Source organism: Vigna angularis, chromosome 6, assembly GCF_016808095.1.
Source record: "Vigna angularis cultivar LongXiaoDou No.4 chromosome 6, ASM1680809v1, whole genome shotgun sequence".
NCBI classification, from domain to species: domain Eukaryota; kingdom Viridiplantae; phylum Streptophyta; class Magnoliopsida; order Fabales; family Fabaceae; genus Vigna; species Vigna angularis.
The window spans coordinates 27,835,768-27,857,480 of record NC_068975.1 but is presented as its reverse complement, the minus strand read 5'-3'; the positions used below and the strand labels follow the sequence as shown (position 1 = coordinate 27,857,480).

The 21,713-nt window shown below is 34.1% G+C and overlaps 2 protein-coding genes across 5 annotated transcripts; one reads left to right on the top strand and one right to left on the bottom strand.

Moving 5' to 3' along the window:
* Positions 1-626: 626 nt before the first annotated feature.
* Positions 627-5,565, bottom strand: LOC108341197 (phospholipase A1 PLIP1, chloroplastic). 4 transcript variants are annotated; one of them, XM_017578864.2, is made up of 6 exons: positions 5,398-5,565; positions 2,733-3,452; positions 2,060-2,575; positions 1,904-1,963; positions 1,387-1,803; positions 627-1,262 (listed from the first exon to the last, which is right to left on the bottom strand). In XM_017578864.2, exons 2-6 carry the CDS (start codon positions 3,399-3,401, stop codon positions 840-842), a joined length of 2,085 nt encoding a protein of 694 aa, XP_017434353.1. In that variant the 5' UTR covers positions 3,402-3,452; positions 5,398-5,565; the 3' UTR covers positions 627-839. The 4 variants fall into 4 exon arrangements, with proteins under 4 accessions (XP_017434353.1, XP_017434355.1, XP_052735361.1 ...); XM_017578866.2 differs by having other exon boundaries at positions 5,404-5,565; XM_052879401.1 differs by lacking the exon at positions 5,398-5,565 and adding an exon at positions 3,737-3,994.
* Positions 5,566-15,631: 10,066 nt separating this feature from the next.
* LOC108343469 (uncharacterized) lies at positions 15,632-21,257 on the top strand. Its single transcript, XM_017581783.2, has 8 exons — positions 15,632-15,926; positions 16,037-16,110; positions 17,215-17,295; positions 17,718-17,802; positions 18,660-18,757; positions 19,644-19,731; positions 20,157-20,511; positions 20,868-21,257. The coding sequence occupies exons 1-8, from the start codon at positions 15,687-15,689 to the stop codon at positions 21,122-21,124; spliced, it is 1,278 nt and encodes a 425-aa protein (XP_017437272.1). The 5' UTR covers positions 15,632-15,686; the 3' UTR covers positions 21,125-21,257.
* The last annotated feature ends 456 nt before the right edge of the window (positions 21,258-21,713 follow it).

The window sequence follows — 21,713 nt, the reverse complement described above, 5'->3', positions numbered from 1 at the left end:
ATTGGTGCTTTGGAATTCGCTTGATGTTCATTTCTCCTACTCCTTCTTGTTCCTTAGTCTTACAAAGAGTAATTGTTAATTTCGTTCTATTCAATTACCTCTTTTTTGAAAAAGAAATTGACAAGTTTTACTATGAGTTGAAAACACTACTGGAGATTACTTCTTTCAAACATTTTTCCAGAGAAAATATTAATATTTTTCATATTACTTATTTAATCCATAAGCCAAGAAAATAAGTAATTGCTTTATAATTCAAAGATTTTGGTTTGTTTTTCTGCCTCGATTAGGATATCTCTGTTGCTTCGTTGCATTTTAGAAACGGATTGTTGCGCATAATCATAAGTTTTTCTATTTCTATTAGTTGTTCACTTAGATTTTCTTTTGAATCGAGATAAAGTCAAATACTAGATGTAGATACCACTTTGAATAAAATTTTTAACATTGATGCGTTGTTACGTTCTGTGAAAGGTTAATCATTTCTGTTAGCTTTCATGGAATACTATTATATATAATAATCATAATAATAATAATATATGAATAATAGTAATATTATTTCTTCCATCCAGGGAGGGTAATTTGCATTTATCCAGTATTATCTTGCTTGTGGATGCTACGCAAGAAAAATCTATGGAAAATTTTCTTCTATTTTCTATAGGAATTATGGACATTTGTATGCACAAGGTTTTCCAATATGGGGTAACACATACACATACACATACACTGGTTATGTTGGATTTAGAAATATACATGAAACAAAGTGATGTATTTTGCTAATTAATCCCTTGATCTTAATTAATTTGATCATGATCTATGGGAACCTCGGATGAAAAGCATTTTTTTCAAACCCCCGTCACTATCTCCTTTGTCATCAAGCTGCATCTCTCCAAGTTCTGTTCATGACTCCATGAGTGTGGAGACGGCGATGTCAAAAGTGGCCACAACTGATTAATCCTTTGGCTCCTCACTCTGCGAAGGAGAATCTTAGAATGTTCCCTCAAGACTCCATTGACTGCTTTAAGGTAGTTACTGGAATCGTGGTCTCTCAAAATTGTACCTTCTGAACCATACGCTGTTGGATCACTCAGAGTGTCAATAGGGTGCGGTTGATTCAGGAAAGTTCTAAGAACACTCGGAGAGTATCCAGGTTTAGTATTGTCCAGGGCATAGAAGGCACTTCCTCGAGGGAGCAAAGGATGTGGAGGAGACGTCTTCTCATCTGGTTGGAGGATGAATATTTTACCCAGTGGTGAATACAACAGCTTCTGAAAAATTTCCATAGAAAATTAATGAATGTTTTACCCACTAGTGAGAACAGCAACCTGCCTGCATAAATTTGGATTTTTTGAATGACTGTTATGCAAGAATTGATAGAGTGATGATGCTTACGTTTTTCAGCAGACAAGGATGTGAGCGAAACGAGCTGTTCAAGCGCTTAAGAACTACAGCTACATGATTTGGGTAATTGCAGGAGAAAGCCCTGGGAACAATATCTCTATGCATCATCACACAGTGGATGTGGCTCTCGTCTAGGCCTAGCTCATGGATAATTTGATGGCCTCCACAGAATACAAATGGTGAGCCAAAAGTCACAACTGGTCGAAGAGTGGAGGGACTCACAACCTTGTTTGTCAACAGCATCAGATGAACCAAAAGAGAGAGACTGCCCCCGAGAGAGTGCCCGGTGAATTGAAGCTTTGCACGATCCCCGTGTCTCTTCAAATGATCCATTATTGCGGGCATGAATTGCTCGTATATTCCTTTTGCTGCTTCATAAATTCCTCTGTGAACAAGTACATCTGTGCCCTGCAAAAGAATAGATCATGAGCGATTCGGTATTTTTCTTACCAAATTCAAGATATAGAACAAGGAATGAATATCTCCATAAAATAAGAATTATTCTCACCTCAAATTTTGTGGGCTCAAAAAAGAGGTTTGCTTGCCAAGATGCCAGGGAGTCTGACCCCTGCAACATAGAACAAAATTTCACGGGTCAAACTTCAACAATGTATAGCCTTACGGTACAGAACTAAAATAGCAAAAAGAGTGATAAAGGAATGACCTGAATCACAAAGCATCGAGTATGATTGCTGGGATCATCACAAACAAACCATTCACAAGGTGAGGAATGAAGTGACTGGAGTTCATTTGCCGCTTCTTGTTTTTCCTTCTCCCCTGCTGCAACCACTGCTGTCATTGTGGATGCTGCTACATAAGCAGCAACCTCTGATTTGTAGCCTCGCGAAGTGCCTTCCAACTCTTCTCGAGGTGACTCTCCTCCTAGGTTAGACTCTTCATTTTCACTCTTTTGTGACTTAGCAGCAAGGTACAAGAGGTCCTTAGCTCGTAATTGAACATAAGAGGCAGCTGAGGTAGCGATATCATAAGCAAGTTGGATTTGAGGCTTCTGTGCATTTTCTTTGCCTTTCTTTGTGTTACCTTTAGAGACTACAGAGTCGTCTATAGGAACGCGAGTTGAGTCCTGGTCAAGTTTCATTTTTAACTTAGCCACTTGGGCCTTCTTCTCCAAAGAAGATGTTATAAATTGAAGGTTGTAGTATCGTCGCAAGTCCTTAGCCTGCAAATCATTGGCAAGAGTTGCTATTTGTTTCTGTTTCTTAATCGATTATTCGTACATGAAAAAGGAAAACGAAAAAGAACATGCGAAACTCCCTCATATTATGCAGATCTTGAAAAGAAATTGACAAGTTATCCGACCATTGGTGAATGCTTACCTTGATTTGAGGTATTACGTAGGCCATGTTGCACAGGAAAGCAAGTTGAGAGTACAGTTGGGTATCAGACCATGGCACTTCAACCAGAAATTCTGAGAATGAGTCACGATCATATGTCACTTCCTCCTCATCTTCATCTTCACCCACCACACAAACACCGTCATCTCCATTACATTCGCATTCCTCGTAATTATTGTCCTTGCATATCACATTTGGATCCATGCTTTCTTTTGGCAGTCTATTTCGCCAATGTTTCTTGATTTCCATAAGCCTCTCCACCCAGTTGGCTCTATTTACTCGTTCTTCTTTGCTGCTTTCCACCATGTTTTCCTCAATACTTATCTCCTTCTCCCTCACAACTATATCCCTGTTTGTTTCTGGATCAAACAGGAAGGAACGCAGCGAATTTGGAAGAATGGAGCCTGAAAATGGAAATGGGGAAATTCCCGTTGACAGATTGCTCTTAAGTTTTGGTGTAACTGATGTGGCGTGTATGCGATTGATGGAGCAACATAGGTGGTTGTCAGAATAAGACCTCTGCATAATGGAACTCGTGCGTAGTTCTTTGCTGGATTGGGAACGACGAAGACCATTATGTTCTTTTGCAATGTCCATGGTTGCAGTGGTAGCAGCTGGAGAGGTAGGCATAGCAACTGCAGTGTATGCCATGGTTGTAATTGCTATGCGTTGGATAGCCAAATCCTTCACTGTATTTTGTCTCTGTAGATTACAAATAATTGAAGCTCAAAGCCTGATATGTTGTGGTGTGGTGAGGTTATTGAAACAAGTCCAAACATATGAATATAGATTTTATAAGAAAACTGACAACAACTACGTTTCTTGTTATCAACGAGGATTTCTTAAAGATGTTGAAACTTCAAATCTACTAATTGTTAAATTAGTTTACCTATCAATGAACGCAACTCCTATAGTAAGGTATAGACGAAAGCATCGTTAAGTGGTGTGTGTTAAGACCAAAGCCAAGACATAGTTAAGCTCGAAACCTTGCTTCTCGGAAAATATTGACCATAGGACCAGATTAATATAAGAGAAAGACATGTCATGTTCGTAGAACTCTATGATTCTCAATGAAGACATATACTAGCTCTCTACATGACGAACACGCACATGGGGACAGTAACGGGAAAAAAGCTATATGAAACAGGGATAAAGAAAGGGGAATAAGTTTCAATGTATTTTGAGAGTGAAAACTTGAATTGGAGTTATGAAATTGATTTAATCATAAAATTTGTAAAATTCATGATAAAATTTAGAAGAGATGATGAAAACTTATCAACCAACAACTATTATTTTGTGATAAAAAAAATCACAAAATAACTAAATTTTCATTGAAATTTATACTTCATGTCCAAAGTTAAGAAGAAAATATGCTGAAGTTTGTAATTTTGAAACTATTATGTGATAGTATTTATTTTTCTTTTAAATAGTGTTGCAACTAAATTCCTTAATTTATTCAGTAAGGGTTACATCTGTATTTGCAAATTAAATTAAATTTCTTGGAATTCTCGCATATTTAAGAGACCAAGCTTTCAACCGACATTGTAGGAAGGAAAATTAAAAGGATAAAGACTTGAAACTTGAAACAACCTACTGAAGTATACCAAACTCCCTAAACCCCTCCTCCACACACAAAGTACCAAACGAAATAAAAGCACTTTACAAGGTAAAGTATCTTGGAATTGCCGAAGTAATATTACAAAAATATTCTTCTTGTTAGAATTAGACTGAGTTCTCAAAAAGGTAAAATAAAAGTTATCAAATATTCTTTAATTATTTTCTTAAAAGTTAATACTTTTTACAGTCACTAAATACTGTGTATTAATCACTTAGCACTGTACCAATATTCTTTAATTATTTTCTTAAAAATTAATATTTTTAACAGCCACTGAATACTATATATTAATCATTTAGCATTGTACCAATGTAACTAACGTGATAGTGAAGAAATCATGATCTTTAACATGGTGTCGACTCAACCAAAAAAAACAGGTGAATTTATTCCATTGTTGGTGTCAAAGGATGCCGAATTTAAGTATAAAGCTCATCTTAATTCTTACCTACTTATTAGCCAATGTTTCAAAAGTCAAATGATGTGCAAATGTATATAAAACTTTAAGCTATACAGTATAAAAAAGTTATTTTGAGAAAAATGTTTTGGCAACCCATCACTTAGTTAAAGAAGAAAGGGAAGCTGAGAAGAAAAAGAATATTCATGAACAGTTTTATTAAAAAAATCATAAAACCGACAAACTAACAATCACCAAACCCACATAAATTGAAGAATCACAACCAGCACACATAACATCAAAGATGCATCAAACCAAAAATCCAATAAAGATCAAAAAATTATAATAAAAAAATAGATGGAAAAAAAGAACATAGTTTATATAAATTATAACATAAGCATCAAATTGGAAAGCTTAAGAGATTAAAAGGAGCAAAAGTATATATGTGGAATGTTGAAAGTAAATAACTGATATGAAAAGCTTATCAATCCGGTTCAAGTGTTTGTTGCATTGCATGGTTAGAAAATTTTAGGAGATGAACAAGACTATAAATAAGAGAAGAAAAAAAATGATGAGAAAATGCATGTAATTGATATAGCCTAAGAAGCAAAGTAAGCAATGAGTTTTAAGAATAGAACCTTTACTTGGAAGAAGATTCAGAGAAGACAACCATGATGAAACTCTGTAAACGGTGGCTTTTTGGCTGTTGATGTTAGCTGGACAAGACAGGTATGATTTCTGTCAATGGTGTGCATATGGGGGAATCTTGCATTTTATAGTATTATAATTAGAAAATGAGGCTCACTATTATTTGTAGTGTAAGAATTGGTTCCAAGGGAGTAAGAAAGGAAGAACCAACATGATGAATAAAATAATATAATTTTATGTGTTTAGATCAGGGGCAGGGACACCTTTTCTCTGTTCTTTTTGTGATTCCTCTGCCAGCACGTCCAGAGAGCTTGGACGAGAAGGAAAAAAAAAAGTAAAGGAAGATAGAATGAAATAATGATAATAGTTTTTTTTTGTTGAGTGAAAATAAAACATAAAAAATGATATTAAATTAAACTTTCCTTTCAAGAATAAGGATAGAAAAAAAAAACAGAGATAGTTTAGAATGGTCAATTTATTTAAAAAAGAAAAAAAATTATATATATAGCTTACATTACAAATATAATTAATTATTGTTTGTGAATAAAGTAAATTATAATTGTTTTTAGCTTTTAATTAAAAATAATTTTATCAATTTCTTTCTTCTCTAAGATATCATTTTGTTTTTATATATTTTTTATTTTTGTTCTCTGTGTTTCTTTCTTTTTCATCTCGTTATTCACAGGGACAGTAATGTTTTGCTGAAATATGTTCAGAAAACAGGAGGAAGAGAAGTGATAATAAATTACTCATGTGGGTTCTGAACTCATAGACGAAAATACCCTTTATTTATTTATTTATTTTTCTATTCATTTGAGTTAGCTTTTACAGAGGTTCATCAAATTTATGTTGTCCGGGGCAATCCGGTGATAACATAAGAATTTTGTCCCCCGCTTCTATGTTAGTCAGAATGTGGTGGCACGTGTTAAACCTAGACATCGTTTGATAAAGAAAAATGATGAGTGAGTGAGAAGTGCTGGTGAGAGGAAGGACCAAATGTGCGGTTGCATGCAGCAGGTAACACCAGTGGCAGCCACATTTCTTGACACTCGGTAGCGGCTGCCATCACCTGCTCTTTATAGAATCGGTTATTCTCACGCGTCATTCATTCAATTCTTTGCATTCAGACCTTTATCTTTTAGATTCACATGTGTTGCTAGCTACCATTTCTACATGCATACAGAGTTATCAAAATTAACAATTAAAATTATGAGGTGGGAGAGTTACATAGTGCTCATGAATTTGTGTTCTCTTCTGGAACCCAAATAGACTAACTCCATTTTGTACAAAGATGCACTATTAAGCAACAAGAAGAAAATGAAATTAATTAGTGCTGACACGTTAATATTTATATATATATATATATATATATATATATATATATATATATATATATATATAATTTTTAAAAGTATTATGAAAATTTTATTATGAAATTAATAAAAGAAATAAAATAAATTTAGATTAATTGTAACATCCTCTCTTAATTTGAAAGAAACTAACTCATAAAAGTTTTTAACTTTACAAATCTCATGTCTCAATGTTTTTGTGAGAATATTTATTTGAATTTCACTTTTCAAAAACACTAAATTTAACTTTCTTTTGTTGAATTGTTATAGTAAAAAACAGAGTATTCTCAAGGTTTTCTTTAAGAATATCTTGTGGTTGAATATCACTTCTATAAAACACTAAATTCAACTTTTCATTGTTGAGTTGTTCCTTGAACTATGGAAAGTTAGTCTTAATATAATTGCTTTTTGTTATTGGATTCTCACCATATATTAACGGGTGATTTGTTAAAACCATCTTCGTCAAATGACAAAACCATCTTCGTCACTGACAACTCTCCTGCCAACTTCTTCCTCGACCAGACCCCCTTCACCCACCCCGACCTCTTCTCCGCCTCCTCCCTTGCCGATATCCAGTCCTTCCTCAACTACTCTCTCTTCGGCGACGACCTCCCGCCCTCACCCTCTCCCCCCCGTCGGCAACTCCATCGACTTCTTCTGGAACTTAGGTGCGTCCTCATCCGGCTCCCGTCTCAACGACATCGTTTTGCTCCCCCTCTTCTCATTCGTTCTTCCACTGCTACCATTCCAAGGTTTTTCAATCTCTTTTGAAAGGGAAAGGGAAAAAGCGTGGGTTTGCAGATTTGCTTCTCTTTCCAACGAGAAGTGTTCTCAAAACCCGAGTCTTCGACAACAATGGCGACAACAGAAAATTGTGATGGAAAAAGGAAATAGAAAAACCTACGATTGAGAAAGGAAACAAGAAAACTGAAACCATAGTTAACTGTACTCAAAATGAAATAGTTCAGTATTTTTAAACTGAACTGTTAACCAGTATAATTAGTTTTTAGTAAAAGTAGTTTTAAGTTTTTTAAGTTTAAAACAGTACCGATAAACTATAATTTAAGTTTCTTAACTTAACTGTGTCCAGCCCTAATTAACACCTAGAAAATGATCATACAATATATTTTGCTTTACAAGAAGAGAGTACACCGAACTTTTTAGAATATCCTGACATTCGAGTTCCTAAGAAGTTAAACATATGTAACCAATATGGATTCTTTTTTTCTCTAATGTGAATGTGAGTAGTCTAATAGCTTAATAGATTTTAATTCTGTTTTTTAGAAATCAAAACTCTATAACTCAATATACATGGTTGGATGAGGTAATTTAGAATGAAATAATTTTAAAGAATAATTTGGTTATTCTTTTTTAAGAATATAAATTTCTTTTATACTAAAATAATTTATTTAGATAAATTAATTAGAAAAAAATTAATATCTAAGATATTGATGAAGTTATTTAAAATGAATAAAATAGAAAAAATTTCAATACTCTAAAAATCAAAGAAATTTGAAATTTGGTTATACTCATGAAAGTCAAGTCAAATTGGTTCAAGTTTAAAGCTAAGTTAAGTTAACTTAAGTTAAAGGCTTAGTCGAGTAATTTTTGGACATAAAGTTGAATCAATTCCAACTTGGTTGAAGTTCAAAACGAATTAGTCTAAGCCGAATGTTAAGATGGTCGACCCAAATCAAAAGATGAGACAGGTAAATCAGATCAAAGGTCGAGTCGCATGGTTAAGTTACAAGTTACATATTACAAGTTACATGTTACAACTTACAAGTTACAAGTTACAAAGTTTCAATTTACAAATTTCAATTTACAAGTTTCAAGTTACAAGTTACAAGTTACAAGTTTCAAGTTTCAAGTTACAAGTTTCAAGTTACAAGTTACGATTTACAAGTTAGATGTTACAAGTTACAGATTAGAGATTACAAGTTACAGATTAGAGATTACAAGTTACAGGTTACAAGTTACAGATTACATGTTACTGGTTATAGATTACCGGTTACAGGTCACAAGATACAGGTCACAAGATACAGGTCACAAGATACAAGTCATAAGATACAGGTCATAAGATACAAGTCATAAGATATAGGTCTCAAGTTACAAGTTACAAGTTCCAAGTTACATGTTACAAGTTACATAATACAAGTTACATAATACAAGTTACAAGTTACAAGTTACAAGTTACAGGTAACATGTTACAGGTTATAGGTTATAGGTTACAGATTGAAGATTATAAGTTGCAGGTTGTAGGTTGCAGGTTGTAGGTTGCAGGTTGTAGGTTGTAGGTTGCAGGTTGCATGATGCATGTTGCAGGTTGTAGGTGTCTTGCAAGATTACATATTCCTTAGCTGGATTGTGAGACTACTTGAATGAATTTGTATGGGGAATCTACATATTGGTTGTAGGAACGATTATAGTTAGTGAGATAGGGTACTGACTTTTTCCACTATGGTGTTTATGGTTTGGTGATGCTCATGGTTTGTTTATGACTAGGATAGTCATGGTGGGGGTATACCTATGATGATGATCATGGTATGGAATGCTTCAGGTGATGTTATGTTGATTGTAGTGTTATTATAATAGTTTAGTGAGTAGTTAGTATAGGTGCTACTGAATGTATAAAATAAGGGTCAAAGAACGTGGATCTAGGATCGAGTAATTTAATAGGATTGACTTGTTGTGTTAGAAGATTAGGAATCCTATTGTTATTACTATTGAGTATGGGTTGATTGATATGGTTGATATATTTCAGTATGTTAAATCTTGTTCTTATTATTATTGTTTTAATGGTAGCTTACCCAATACGTTTTTGTGAATGAAATTATCGGCGATGATTGTATAATGTGTTATACATGAATAAATGATATTGTAGATGATCCAGAGACATGTTAGATTCATGAGCTGACGGAGAAAGATTTAAGTTTCTTTAAAAAGTTATTTTGGTATAGACTTTTGAAACAATGTAATTGTAGTTGGTTTATTTCCTTAGTTATTTTAATTACTTTTAGAATAATGTATTTGAACAAGACTTTTTGAACTATTATGTTTTACAAAATCTATACATGTTTAAAGGTTAAGGTTTTTAAGAAAAATACGTTTCTGCACTATAAGAAAGTTTGAAATTTATCTATTTTTGTAAACCGTGGTGTCCCAAAATTTATGGCGTTATAAGTTACATGTTACAGATTAAAGGTTATATATGTTAGAAGTTACATGTTACAAGTTAAAGGTTACAAGTTACATATTATAGATTACAAGTTACACGTTGCAAGTTACATGTTGCAAGTTATAAGTTGTAAGTTACAAGTTGCATGTTGTAGGTTGCATGTTGCATGTTGCATGTTGCATGTTGCATGTTGCATGTTGCATGTTGCATGTTGCATGTTGCATGTTGCATGTTGCATGTTGCATGTTGCATGTTGCATGTTGTAGGTTACAATATGCATGTTGTAGGATGTAGGTTGCAGGTTGCAGGTTATATATTTCTAGTTACAAGTTACATGTTAAAGGTTAAATGTTACACGTTACAGGTTGCAGATTGCAAGTGTAGGTTACAAGTTGGAGGTTGCAGGTTACAAGTTTCAAGTTGAAGGTTGTAGGTTACAAGTTGCAGGTTATAGGTTGCGGTTAGAAGTTACAGGTTACAAGTTACAGGTTATAGGTTACAAGTTACAGGTTATAGGTTACAAGTTCAAGGTTACAGGTTATATGTTACAGGTTTGAAGTTTCAGGTCTCAGGTTTCAAGTTTCAGGTTACAGGTTAAAGGTTAAAGGTTACAGGTTGCAGGTTACAAGTTATAGGTTACAGGTGCAAGTTGGAAGGTGAAGATTACAAGTTAAAGGTTACATGTTACAAGTTACATGTTACAGGTTACAAATTACATGTTACAGGTTACATGTTACAGGTTACAGGTTAATGGTCAGAGGTTACATGTAGGTAACGAATCACAGGTTACAGGTTACATGTTACATGTTACTTGTTACAAGTTACATTTTATAGGATATAAGTTGCAATTTACAGGTAACAGTTTACAAATTACAGGTTACACGTTACAGGTTATAGGTTGAAGGTTAAAGGTTACAGGTTGCAGGTTACAAGTTGCAAGTGCAAGTTGGAAGGTGAAGATTACAAGTTACATGTTACATGTTACAGGTTACAAGTTAATGGTTAGAGGTTACATGTAGGTAACAGATCACAGGTTATAGGTTACATGTTACATGTTACAGGTTACTTGTTATAGGTTATAGTTTATAGGATATAGGTTACAATTTACAGGTAACAGTTTACAGATTATAGGTTACACGTTACAGGTTATAAGTTAAATGTTACAGGTTACGAGTTACAAGTTGCAGGTTGCAGGTTGTAGGTTGCATGTTGCAGGTTAGAGGTTATAGGTTAGACGTTAGAGGTTACATGTTACAGCTTACATACTACAGGTTAAAGGTTATAGGTTAATGGTTATAGTTTGCAGGTTGCAGGTTGCAGGTTGTAGGTTGCAGGTTGAAGGTTCTAGGTTACAGGTTGCAGGGTACACATTAAAGGTTACAGGTTAGAAGTAACAAGTTACACATTACATGTTATAGCTTAAAGGTTACAGGTTAAAGGTTACAAATTACATATTGCAGGTTATAGGTTGCAGGTTGCAAATTTCAGGTTGTAGGTTGCATGTTGCATGTTGTAAGTTAAAGGCTACAAATTACTTATTAAAGGTTACATGTTACAAGTTGAAGGTTACAGATTGAAGGTTACTTGCTACAGGTTGCTGGAAGTAGGTTGCAGGTTGTAGGTTGCATGTTGCAAGTTGCATGTTGCAGGTTTCAAGTTTCAGGTTGCAGATTGCAAGTTGTAGGTTGCAAGTTACATGTTACATTTTATATGTTACAGGTTACTGGTTACAGGTTAAAGGTTAAAGATTACAGGTTACCGATTGCAGGTTGCAGGTTGCAAGTTGCAGGTTACAGGTTACAGGTTACAGGTTTACGATTACAGGTTAAACGTTTGAGGTTACAGGTTACAAGTTAGAGGATAAAGGTTACAGGTTACTTGTTACATGTTACAAGTTACCGGCTACAGGTTAAAAGTTATAAGTTAATGGTTATAGGTTGTAGGTTGCGGGTTGCAGGTTAGATGTTGCAGGTTGCAAGTTACAGGTTGTAGGTTGCAAGTTACAAGTTGCAGGTTACAGGTTGCAAGTTGCAAGTTACAGGTTGTAGTTTACAGGTTGCAGGTTACAGGTTGCAGGTTGTATGTTACAGGTTGGAGGTTACAGGTAACAAGTTGCACTTTGCAGGTTATAGGTTACAGGTTACAAGTTACAGGTTACAGGTTGCAGATTACAGGTTGCAGGGTACAAATTACAGGTTACAAGTTACAGGTTATAGGTAACATGTTACATGTTACAGGTTACAGGTTAGAAGTTACAGGTTATAGATTGTAGGTTATAGGTTGTAGGTTATAGGTTGTAGGTTGTAGGTTGCAGATTGTAGGTTGCAAGGTTCAGGTTACAGGTTGTAGGTTACAAATTACAAGTTACATATTACAGGTTAAAGGTTACAGGTTGAAAGTTACTTGTTACAGATTGCAGGTTGCAAGTTGTAGGTTGCAGGTTACACTTTACAGGTTACAAGTTACAGGTTACGGGTTACATGTTACTAGTTACAGGTTAAAGGTTACAGGATACTGGTTGCAGGTTGTAGGTTACATGTAGCTTGTTGCAAGTTGTAGGTTGTAGGTTAAAAGTTGCAAGTTACAGATTATAGGTTACAGGTTAGATGTTAAATGTTATAGATTATAGGTAACAAGTTACATGTTACAAGTTACAAGTTACAGGTTACAGGTTACATGTTACAGGTTACATGTTACAGGTTACAGGTCACAGGTTACAGGTCACAGGTTACAGGTCACAGGTTACAGGTCACAGGTCACAGGTCACAGGTCACAGGTCACAGGTCACAGGTTACAGGTTACAGGTTACAGGTTACAGATTACAGATTACAGATTACAGGTTACAGGTTACAGGTTCCAGGTTCCAGGTTAAAGCTTACAGGATAGAGGTTATGGGTCAAAAGATTCACATTAAAAGATTCAGGCAAATTAAAGATTAAAGATTAAAGGTTACAGATTAAAGGTTAAGTACAAGTTACAGGTTAGAAGTTGTAGGTTGGAGGTTGGAGGTTGAAGGATGGAGGTTGGAGATTAGAGGTTGGAGGTTGTAGGTTACACGTTAGAGGTTACATGTTACAAGTTACAGGTTACAAATAACAGGTTACAGGTTACAAGTTAGAGGTTACAAGTGCAGGTTAAAAGTTGTAGGATAGAGGTCATATGTTACAAGTTATAAATTGCACGTTGCAGGTTGCATGTTTCAAATTGTAGGTTGCAGGTTACAAGTTACTAGTTACATATTACAGGTTCCAAGTTCTAGGTTAGAGGGTCTAAGTCCTAGGTTACAAATAACAGGTAACAAGTTAAATGTTACAAATTACATGTTACAAGTTACAAATTAAAGGTTAAAGGTTGGAGGTTGAAAGTATGTAAATAGAATATATTTAGGTAAGAGAATATATTTTTTAATTATTTAAATTAATTAATTTAGCTCATTCGTAACATTTAAAATCATTCCCTTTGAGTAGTTCCAATTCAAATTAAGTTTATTATTTTTAATTGAATATTTTGAAGCTCGTTTAAAAATTATTAAAAAAATTAGATAAAAGTAATAGGCTTAATATCTCTTTTGATCCCTCGAAAGAGGAGTTGTGTTCAAAATGGTTCTACTTTTTATAAAAAGTAACAAATGATCCCAACTTTTGGAAAAACAGGTCAAGTTAATCTTTTTTGCTAACGTCCTCAAAAATTAAACGGTACAGCTTCCCCCTGGACAAAACTTGATGATGTGTCCAGTTTATCTTATTGCATGGCAGTGAGGTTTAAATTGTGACAAAAAAATAGATTGGATGTTGTTAAGGCTTCCATTCAAAGGAGTTTTGAGACTCTTCAGATTCACGAGTAAACAACTCTCCACTCAACCTGCTTCTTTGTCTTCTGAAGTCAGATTCTCTGTTATGTTTTCCCAATAAAAATCTCTCATGCATTTCTGAGCTGTTCATTTCTGTAATATTAATTTCATTTCTTTAGAAGATTATTAATTATTAATCTGTGTAGAGTTACTTTTCAGAAGATCTTCAATCATCCTCCAAATTTTGAAATACCACAAATCTGTCAAAAAATTTCATTTATTTGAGAAGTGGAGGAGTTCAATTTTCGTGTCAAAAAAAAGTGGTCAAGAAACAACCCGCCTCTGTGAAGAAACAACCCGCCTCTGTCGTGACCATTGCGCCGCGAAGAGGTCGTGTCTGCGCTTCCCTGCAAAACAACCCAAAATAGAGAAGAAGAAGAAGAAGAAGAAGAAGAAGAAGAAGAAGAAGAAGAAGAAGAAGAAGAGGGTTTTCCTTGTGCCACGAAGGGCCTCGCGATTCCGCCACAATACTCGCCAGATCGTGCCATCGCGAGCCACCACGACCTTCTTCGACATGATCTTCTCACGTGGTCCCTCGCGAACACAACGTCAGCCACTACAGAAGACAAAAACGCCGCCTACGTCGCGCTCCCGTATCTCTGTCGTCTTTGCCGCCACAAGGCTTCTACTTTTGTTACTTTTTAAAAAAGGTATGACCATTTTGAACACAACTCCTCTTTCGAGGGATCAAAAGAGATATTAAGTCAAAGTAATATAACATAAACTTATTTCCACTTCAACTTACATTTGTAAATACATAAATAAATATATGGTGGTGTGTTTACTCATTAAGTTTGACATGCCGAAAAACCAAATTTAGAGATTTTTATTGTTGGAATACGTTTTCATAGCCTAAAATGTAAACGACTCAATAGTTTTTAAAACTCTAACCCTTTGTTCACTTGAATGAATTTGGGAGAGAGTGATTGAGTGAATTTGAGAGGATTTGAAGATAAATTTTTGTTGTTATTTATTTGAGTGAATTTTAAGGTAAGTGAAAGTGTGAATTTGGAAGCAACGTTTGTGAGAATTAGTGTAGGATTTTATTGATGTAACAAATTAAAAGAATCTACTTCCAAAATAAACAACAACAAAAATTATTTTTAAATCCTCTTAAATTCATTCAATCACTATCCCCTAAATTCATTAAAGTGAATAAAGCCTAAGAGTTAACGAATTAAACGTTTGTTTAAGTCTATCTAAATTTAGAAAATTTGAATTAAAATTTCTTAAATTTTTATATTGGTAGCATTTTTTTTTTATATTTTTAACTAAGTTTTTATTGTTTAACTTTTTATTAACAAGGTCATAATAATATTATACTATTCTATCATTTTATTTATTTATCTCTACGTATTAAAAAGTAAAATATTATAATTAATATAAATGACATTTTTAATATAAAATGATAAGTAATTTTAATGTTTTTATTAAAATTGTTAAATAATGATAATGATGACTCTCAATTGCTCTAAGTAATAACTTAAAAGTCATTTGAAACGTGATCAATATATTACCTAACACATTTTTATATTAGTTATAATATTATTTTATACAATAAAAAAATCATAAATTCGACAGATAAAAAAAATGTAAAAAACTTAACAGATAAAATACTCACCTAGATTATCTAAACAAAAAAGAATTAAACGTTATTCAATTGAAAAAATATAAAATTATTAAACACCTAATAAAATAATTATTAACTCAACTAAAAATAACAATTGTTACAATAAACTTAAAATTTAATTAAACTAAAATTCAATAACCCTACCAGTTTTTCCAGGTTTTAAAAAATAAAAATAAATATCATTATGTATGATTTCCTAATTTTTTTACATAGATATACTATAGGAAGCGTTACGGTGTCGTTTGCTGTGTTAGAAAACCTAGACGGAGGAGATGGCGAAGAAGCGATCAGCGCTGGTGGGCGGTCGTCGGGAAAACCGAGTGGAACCGCCTCCACCACAGGTGAACTCAGCTTCCGGTCGCAGAAATCTCGTTGTCTTCTTTATCATATCGTCCATTATTGCTACCGTCGCTTACCGGTTCAGACAATCTTCTCCTCCGCAATACCAAGAATTGTATGTGTATGAGCAAGGCCTTGTCACAATCCATGCTAATTACCAGGATGTACTCACCGTAAGTACCTTCCAAAATCAAATCATAACACCTTCTTTTTTACTTGTAAACAAACAAATTATTTGTACTTTTGATTTTGGTATCCCATGTTGTTTATTACAATGGATTAGGAAAATTCCAAAGTATCAGAAAATACCTCTCAGCGCCATTATAATTATCCTGTGCTTGGCTACATTACTCCCTGGTATGTTTTTTTTTTTATTTTAATTTAGCAATTTCTTTGATGAATAATTGAATAGTGAATATGGTACTTGGCATGGATTATTTTCTGCTAAAGCAACAATTTTGTTTATGTAATTTGATATTTTATTTTTTTCGATTACGATATAATTTGCAAGAAGTTTGAGCTCCGAATTTCAAGTGTGGAGTGCTAATAGTCAAACTGGCCCTATCTGATTCTGATTTGAGATGGCATGTTAATATGGATGAAACTAATTAGTACACAATAACCAAATGGATAATTTTTAACTAGTGACTCCGGCTTACGAAAATTTGAAGTTTATTTTACCGTTTGATTGCATAATAATTTATTCCTATTTTTATTCTTGAGCATAGACCTGCTAAAACGTCCCATCTTGTAAAAATTCATTTAAAGTTCTCTAAAAGGAGGTAGTTAGTGGGATAAACAATGGGAGTTGGGACTTGCAAGATAATAGGCTTGGTTGTGGTGGAAAATTATAATTATAATTTAAGTGAGAGATAGATCATCAGATGTGTACGGGTGAAATGGACATGTTTTTCCTTAATACAGCTCATTAATCTGCATGATCCTTAAAATATCAACACTGATTTTGGCTAGTTGAATCAAATACGTATATTGAGTAATTGACTCACTCAACCCTCGGCACTATTAAAATAATTTTGATACGGGGTATTGTATTTATATATTATAAAAGAGACATGTATTCCTATTATATAGTTCATTAATCTGGAAGATTCTTAAAATTTCTGCCCCATCTTTTATTTTAGCTGGTAGAAACAAATAAGTATAATAGGAAATGGCTTCACCCAACCCTTATTGATTTAAAACCTTGGTGAAATTTCACAAGTTGAAAGTTATGGTTTTGTTTGTTACAGTATCACGATTCTTCTTTTCAGTAAAACCCAATTCATGTCCTCTACTATCTGACCTGTTTCCCAAAATTTTAGCATCTTCATAGTTATATTGCTTAGTCTTTAATATGAAAATTCAATTTTTCTGATCTATTTGGATGAGATTCTTTTCCTTTGTGTCATTCTTCCTGTGATTACAATCCTTTGTATGTCAAAAAAATGTTAATTATGACAGGAATTCTCGAGGTTATGAATTGGCAAAAAGGTTCAACTCTAAATTCACACATATATCACCCGTTTGGTATGACCTAAAGAGGTATGTACCTCAGTTCCAAATGACTTATTGAAGTAATAGAGGGGTGGGTGCAGAGTTAAGACCTATGACCTGTGTGATGTGTAATTCTCCTTCTACCTTTTCATTAGAACTTTCAACTTTGCAGCACTAAAAAATTTCTACAAATTTTGGTTTCTGAAGTTTTCTGCCTACCATTAATTTTTCTACAAATTATGACCTGATATGGTTCCTTTTGGGAGAAGAAACAATATCCAGGGCTCACTTTAACCGACATCACAGCCTCCTTGAGGATCAGCAGAATATTTTTAATCCTCACATACTTCATAATTTATTCACTGCAATGAAATTCTGGTGACTACTTGATCATAAATCCCAGGGTTTGTCATTTAGTAGGCTTTTATTATACTGCTTTATGGTTTTGTTTCATCAGTTGTTATTGCCAGCCAACAGACTAGCTTAGTTCTAGAGGGGAGACATAATGCTGACAGAGGATGGATCTCAGAGCTTAGAAAGTCAGGAGAAGCTTTGGTACAGTGAATTATTCTCAACTTTTAGACTTATTTTCATTTCATTCATTACTGGAAAATTAAATGCCCCTTTATCCATAATTTTTTGCTGGTCTTATTTTCACTTTGAAAGCTTTTTACATGATAACATTTTTTATTTTAGATTTGTAAACTAGAAAATAGACCTGTAAAGGTTATTCCCTTTAGCTTTCTCCTTTGCTTCTTTACGAGAACGCTATTATCACTTGCCTAGTAACTTTGTTTCTTTGTTTATATTTTTTTAAGTCTCAGAACTGAATCCTTTGATCTGTCTACAGCCAGTATACATAATATGGAGCATGTTGAATGCTTAATGCTTTGTATGTTTATGATGAAATTCATGTAATGCAGCTCCGGTATATGTGTGTGTTGCAATCTAGTTTGAACGAAAATATATATCCTCTAATGTCTAGTATATACTGACTGATATGTTATGAGGGATGGCTGATAATTGGAAAGAAAGTAGAGAAGAGAGAATAGCGTTACTAGGCAAGTGATAATTGGAACGAAAATATATATCCTCTAATGCCTAGTAACTCTTTATTTGGTTGACGAGAGAACCTTTTAAAAAATACAAAATTTTCTTTATTTGCATTTTCGCTCTTCCCTCTCTTTCATCTAAAGTAAATAAAGAGTGAGGTTATTTAGTACTTTAACTCATCCCGAGTAGAAGGTTGGAACAGGCTGATTTGGACCTTGTACTGGCTACAATGTAGCTGATCCCATTTTTTCTCGAACTTGTTGGACTTCACACTTGTTTAATTGTCTTGAGATTGTCTTATACTTTTCTTTGTAACTGGCCTTATATCAGTCCATCCATTTCTTTTCAATTACATGTAGATTTTGCCTAGAGTTGTTCTGGAAGCATCGCCAGCTGTGCTGTTGGGGAAGGAAAAACAAAGGAACAAAGCCATTAAACTTATAGTAACAGAGTGCAAGTAAGCCTCTAAATAGTTTTCTAGACACCTCTTGTTGGCTTTGGCATCACGGGAACAGAGTTATTTCCTGAATGTTTGAAAATGTCTTGCTTTTGCTTATATAAGCTTCTTATGGTCTCTAAATTAGCTATACATTTTTTATCATCGTCAACTCCGGGGATAAATAATTGGATTTGTCTCTTGGTACCATGTGCAAAAGGAATTCTTGATATTGATATTGTAGTTTAGGAAGTAGTCAACTGACCACTTAATTGGTGAATGATATTGATAGGTTTGCCATAGTTTACAAAAGGCGGAAAAGACAAGGTAGTTAGTACAACTGTAATTAAATAGCTGTAACAGACTATAAATAGTCTTAGGAATGAGGAGAGTGGTCAAATTTCTGGGATTAGTGAGAAGGATTGTGGAGAGTGAGGTTCTCTCGAATAATCTCAGTTGTATTGTTGTACTAAAGTTCATTTTGTTCCTTGTTTCTATTCCCTACTATATTGGTACGGGATTAGAGCACAGATAATAATAGATATCTTTCTGTTATTTCTATATTAGTTCTATCAGATAGCAAAACACTAATTAACTTAACTAACTATTGAATTAATTTGTTTTTAAACCATGACTATTTTTGCCAATAATTCATTTTTGCTTGTAATTGTCCCATTATTTATTTTATCTAAAATTGGCTTGTCGTGTATCTATTGCTTCCTTTACCTGGCTAAAGGCCTTATGGTAGAGTTTCTTACCCTATAGCAAACCCATTACGAATGAATTGCTAAGTGTCAGTGTTCATGGAAGCAAGTATTCAGATAAATCAGATCCATATATGAAGCACTTCCTTTCTCACTATGTTGTGCTGTGATTTGTTTTTCATGTGAATGTATTTCTTCTGTAGGGAAATGGGATATGATGGTATTGTTTTAGAATCTTGGTCAAGGTGGGCAGCCTACGGTATCTTGCATGACCCAAACATGCGGAATTTGGTGAGCAGTCTTTTCGTTTAATCTTTTTCAATACTGTTTTTTGTACAGCAAAGTTATGATACGGAACTCTGCCTATGATTCATGGATTAAGCTATTGAGCCTTCTTCCAATCTGTGATTGCTTAAAGTTGACAAGGTCAGTGATTAAATGGTTACGTAAAAACTGTCATTACTTTAGCAATGAAGGACTGAGGTGGTTCCTTTACCACCTGGAACATGAATCACATAATTAAGTTCTCTTATATGGAAGCACACCATTATACACCTGTATGATAGTTTTGTTATCGATAACTCTATTAGCATAGATAGATTGCCATGGGGAAAAATGTAAATTCAATCATGGTGTTTCTGTGACACAATGCATTCATTTTGTATTAAGGCACTCTAGTGGTTGATATGGTAAGCTTTCTTCTTTTGCTAGCACAGGCATTGCAGTTTGTAAAACAGCTTGGAGATGCACTGCATTCTATAGGCTCAGAGAAAATTAGTGGCCAGAAGCTGCAGTTAGTCTATGTTATAGGTCCACCATCTTCCGAGAAACTGCAAGAGCATGACTTTGGTCCTAAAGATCTTGAGACTTTAAGTGAAGCTGTAGATGGATTCTCGTTAATGACATATGATTTTTCTAATCCTCATAATCCTGGTCCTAATGCACCTTTGAAATGGATTCAAATTGTTCTGAAGCTGCTTCTTGGTAACTCTGGCAGTAGAGCCCAAAGTCTTACCCCCAAGATACTTCTCGGCCTCAACTTCTATGGAAATGATTTCTCCCTTTCAAGAGGTAATTGCTTTGTTTCTTATCCGTGCATTTTTTGGTATGAGGGAATAAAGGAGTTTGGGTACCAGAACTAAAATGTCTAATTTCACGGTGGCAATGTGGAATACACACACATAGGTACTATAACCGCTGAAGTGGTGCTTAAGAGACCCCCACTGGGAAACCAAGGGGGATCGAGAAAGGAATGTGCTCCATTTGATTAGAGTGATATTTATATGAATTTCTTATTGCTTTTGAGTGGAACAAGAACACCTTTTTTAGTCATTTGGATGCTTTGAGATCATCTTAGAGTTTTTCGGAGGTATTATCATGCAAAAACTTTTTTCTGTTTTGCATATTAGTGAAATTTGCTAGTGCAGATGCAGGTGGTGGTGGAGCTATTATTGGGAGAGATTACCTGGCACTTTTGGAGAAGCATAGGCCTGAACTGCAGTGGGATAAGAATAGCGGGGAACATTTTTTCATTTACAATGACGACAAGGATATCAGACACGCGGTATTCTATCCATCTTTGAAGTCAATTTCTTTGCGGTTAGAAGAAGCTCGTTCATGGGGATGTGGCATCTCGATCTGGGAAATTGGCCAAGGTTTGGATTATTTTTTTGATCTTCTGTGAAACCCATACGTTCAGAAGTTTTATTTGAGGAAATTTGCCGTTAGTTCAGATACAACTTGAAAAGATACGATGATGTCATATAAAAAATGGTTGGGTAGAATTATGCTCTAAAAACATATTTACTTGTTTTTTATTAGTTGTCTCAATTATATATAATCTATCGTTTTATAATTTCGACAAAAAAAAAATAAATCTTTTTCAATAGTTGTTTCTACTGAGATTATTTAAAGTGTGAGCAAATATGACTAGGTTTGACTTATTTAATCTGTTTGTGATAATTACATTATTTGAGTTGGAACAATTGTCTTTAATGGCCCTGGTCTCCCATTAAATTCCGAAATTGAGATAATACGTTGTTATCATCCTGAATTAAGGTGGGAAGAAGGGAGTGTGGGGTCAAGGGAATATGGTTGAACTATGTTGGTGGGAATTCATCGTTTGTCATTCTAATTTTGTTTGCAAATATCATTAAAATATGATTTCATTAATTAATCAAACTTTAACATTTATTTAAGGCTTAGGGTTTATTACATTTATTGTTAGTTATAATTATTAAAAAGAAAGTATCATTTTTCACTATTTTTATCTT

Coding starts and splice junctions, on each gene's coding strand:
- LOC108341197 (XM_052879401.1), bottom strand. CDS start 3,796: ATGACATGTCTTTCTCTTATATTAATCTGGTCCTATGGTCAATATTTT. Junction 3,453..3,736: donor AATATTTTCCGAGAAGCAAG/GTTTCGAGCTTA, acceptor TGTAATCTACAG/AGACAAAATACAGTGAAGGA. Junction 1,263..1,386: donor ATCCTTGTCTGCTGAAAAAC/GTAAGCATCATC, acceptor GAAATTTTTCAG/AAGCTGTTGTATTCACCACT.
- LOC108343469 (XM_017581783.2), top strand. CDS start 15,687: ATGGCGAAGAAGCGATCAGCGCTGGTGGGCGGTCGTCGGGAAAACCGA. Junction 17,803..18,659: donor GAAAGTCAGGAGAAGCTTTG/GTACAGTGAATT, acceptor AATTACATGTAG/ATTTTGCCTAGAGTTGTTCT. Junction 18,758..19,643: donor CTTATAGTAACAGAGTGCAA/GTAAGCCTCTAA, acceptor TTTCTTCTGTAG/GGAAATGGGATATGATGGTA.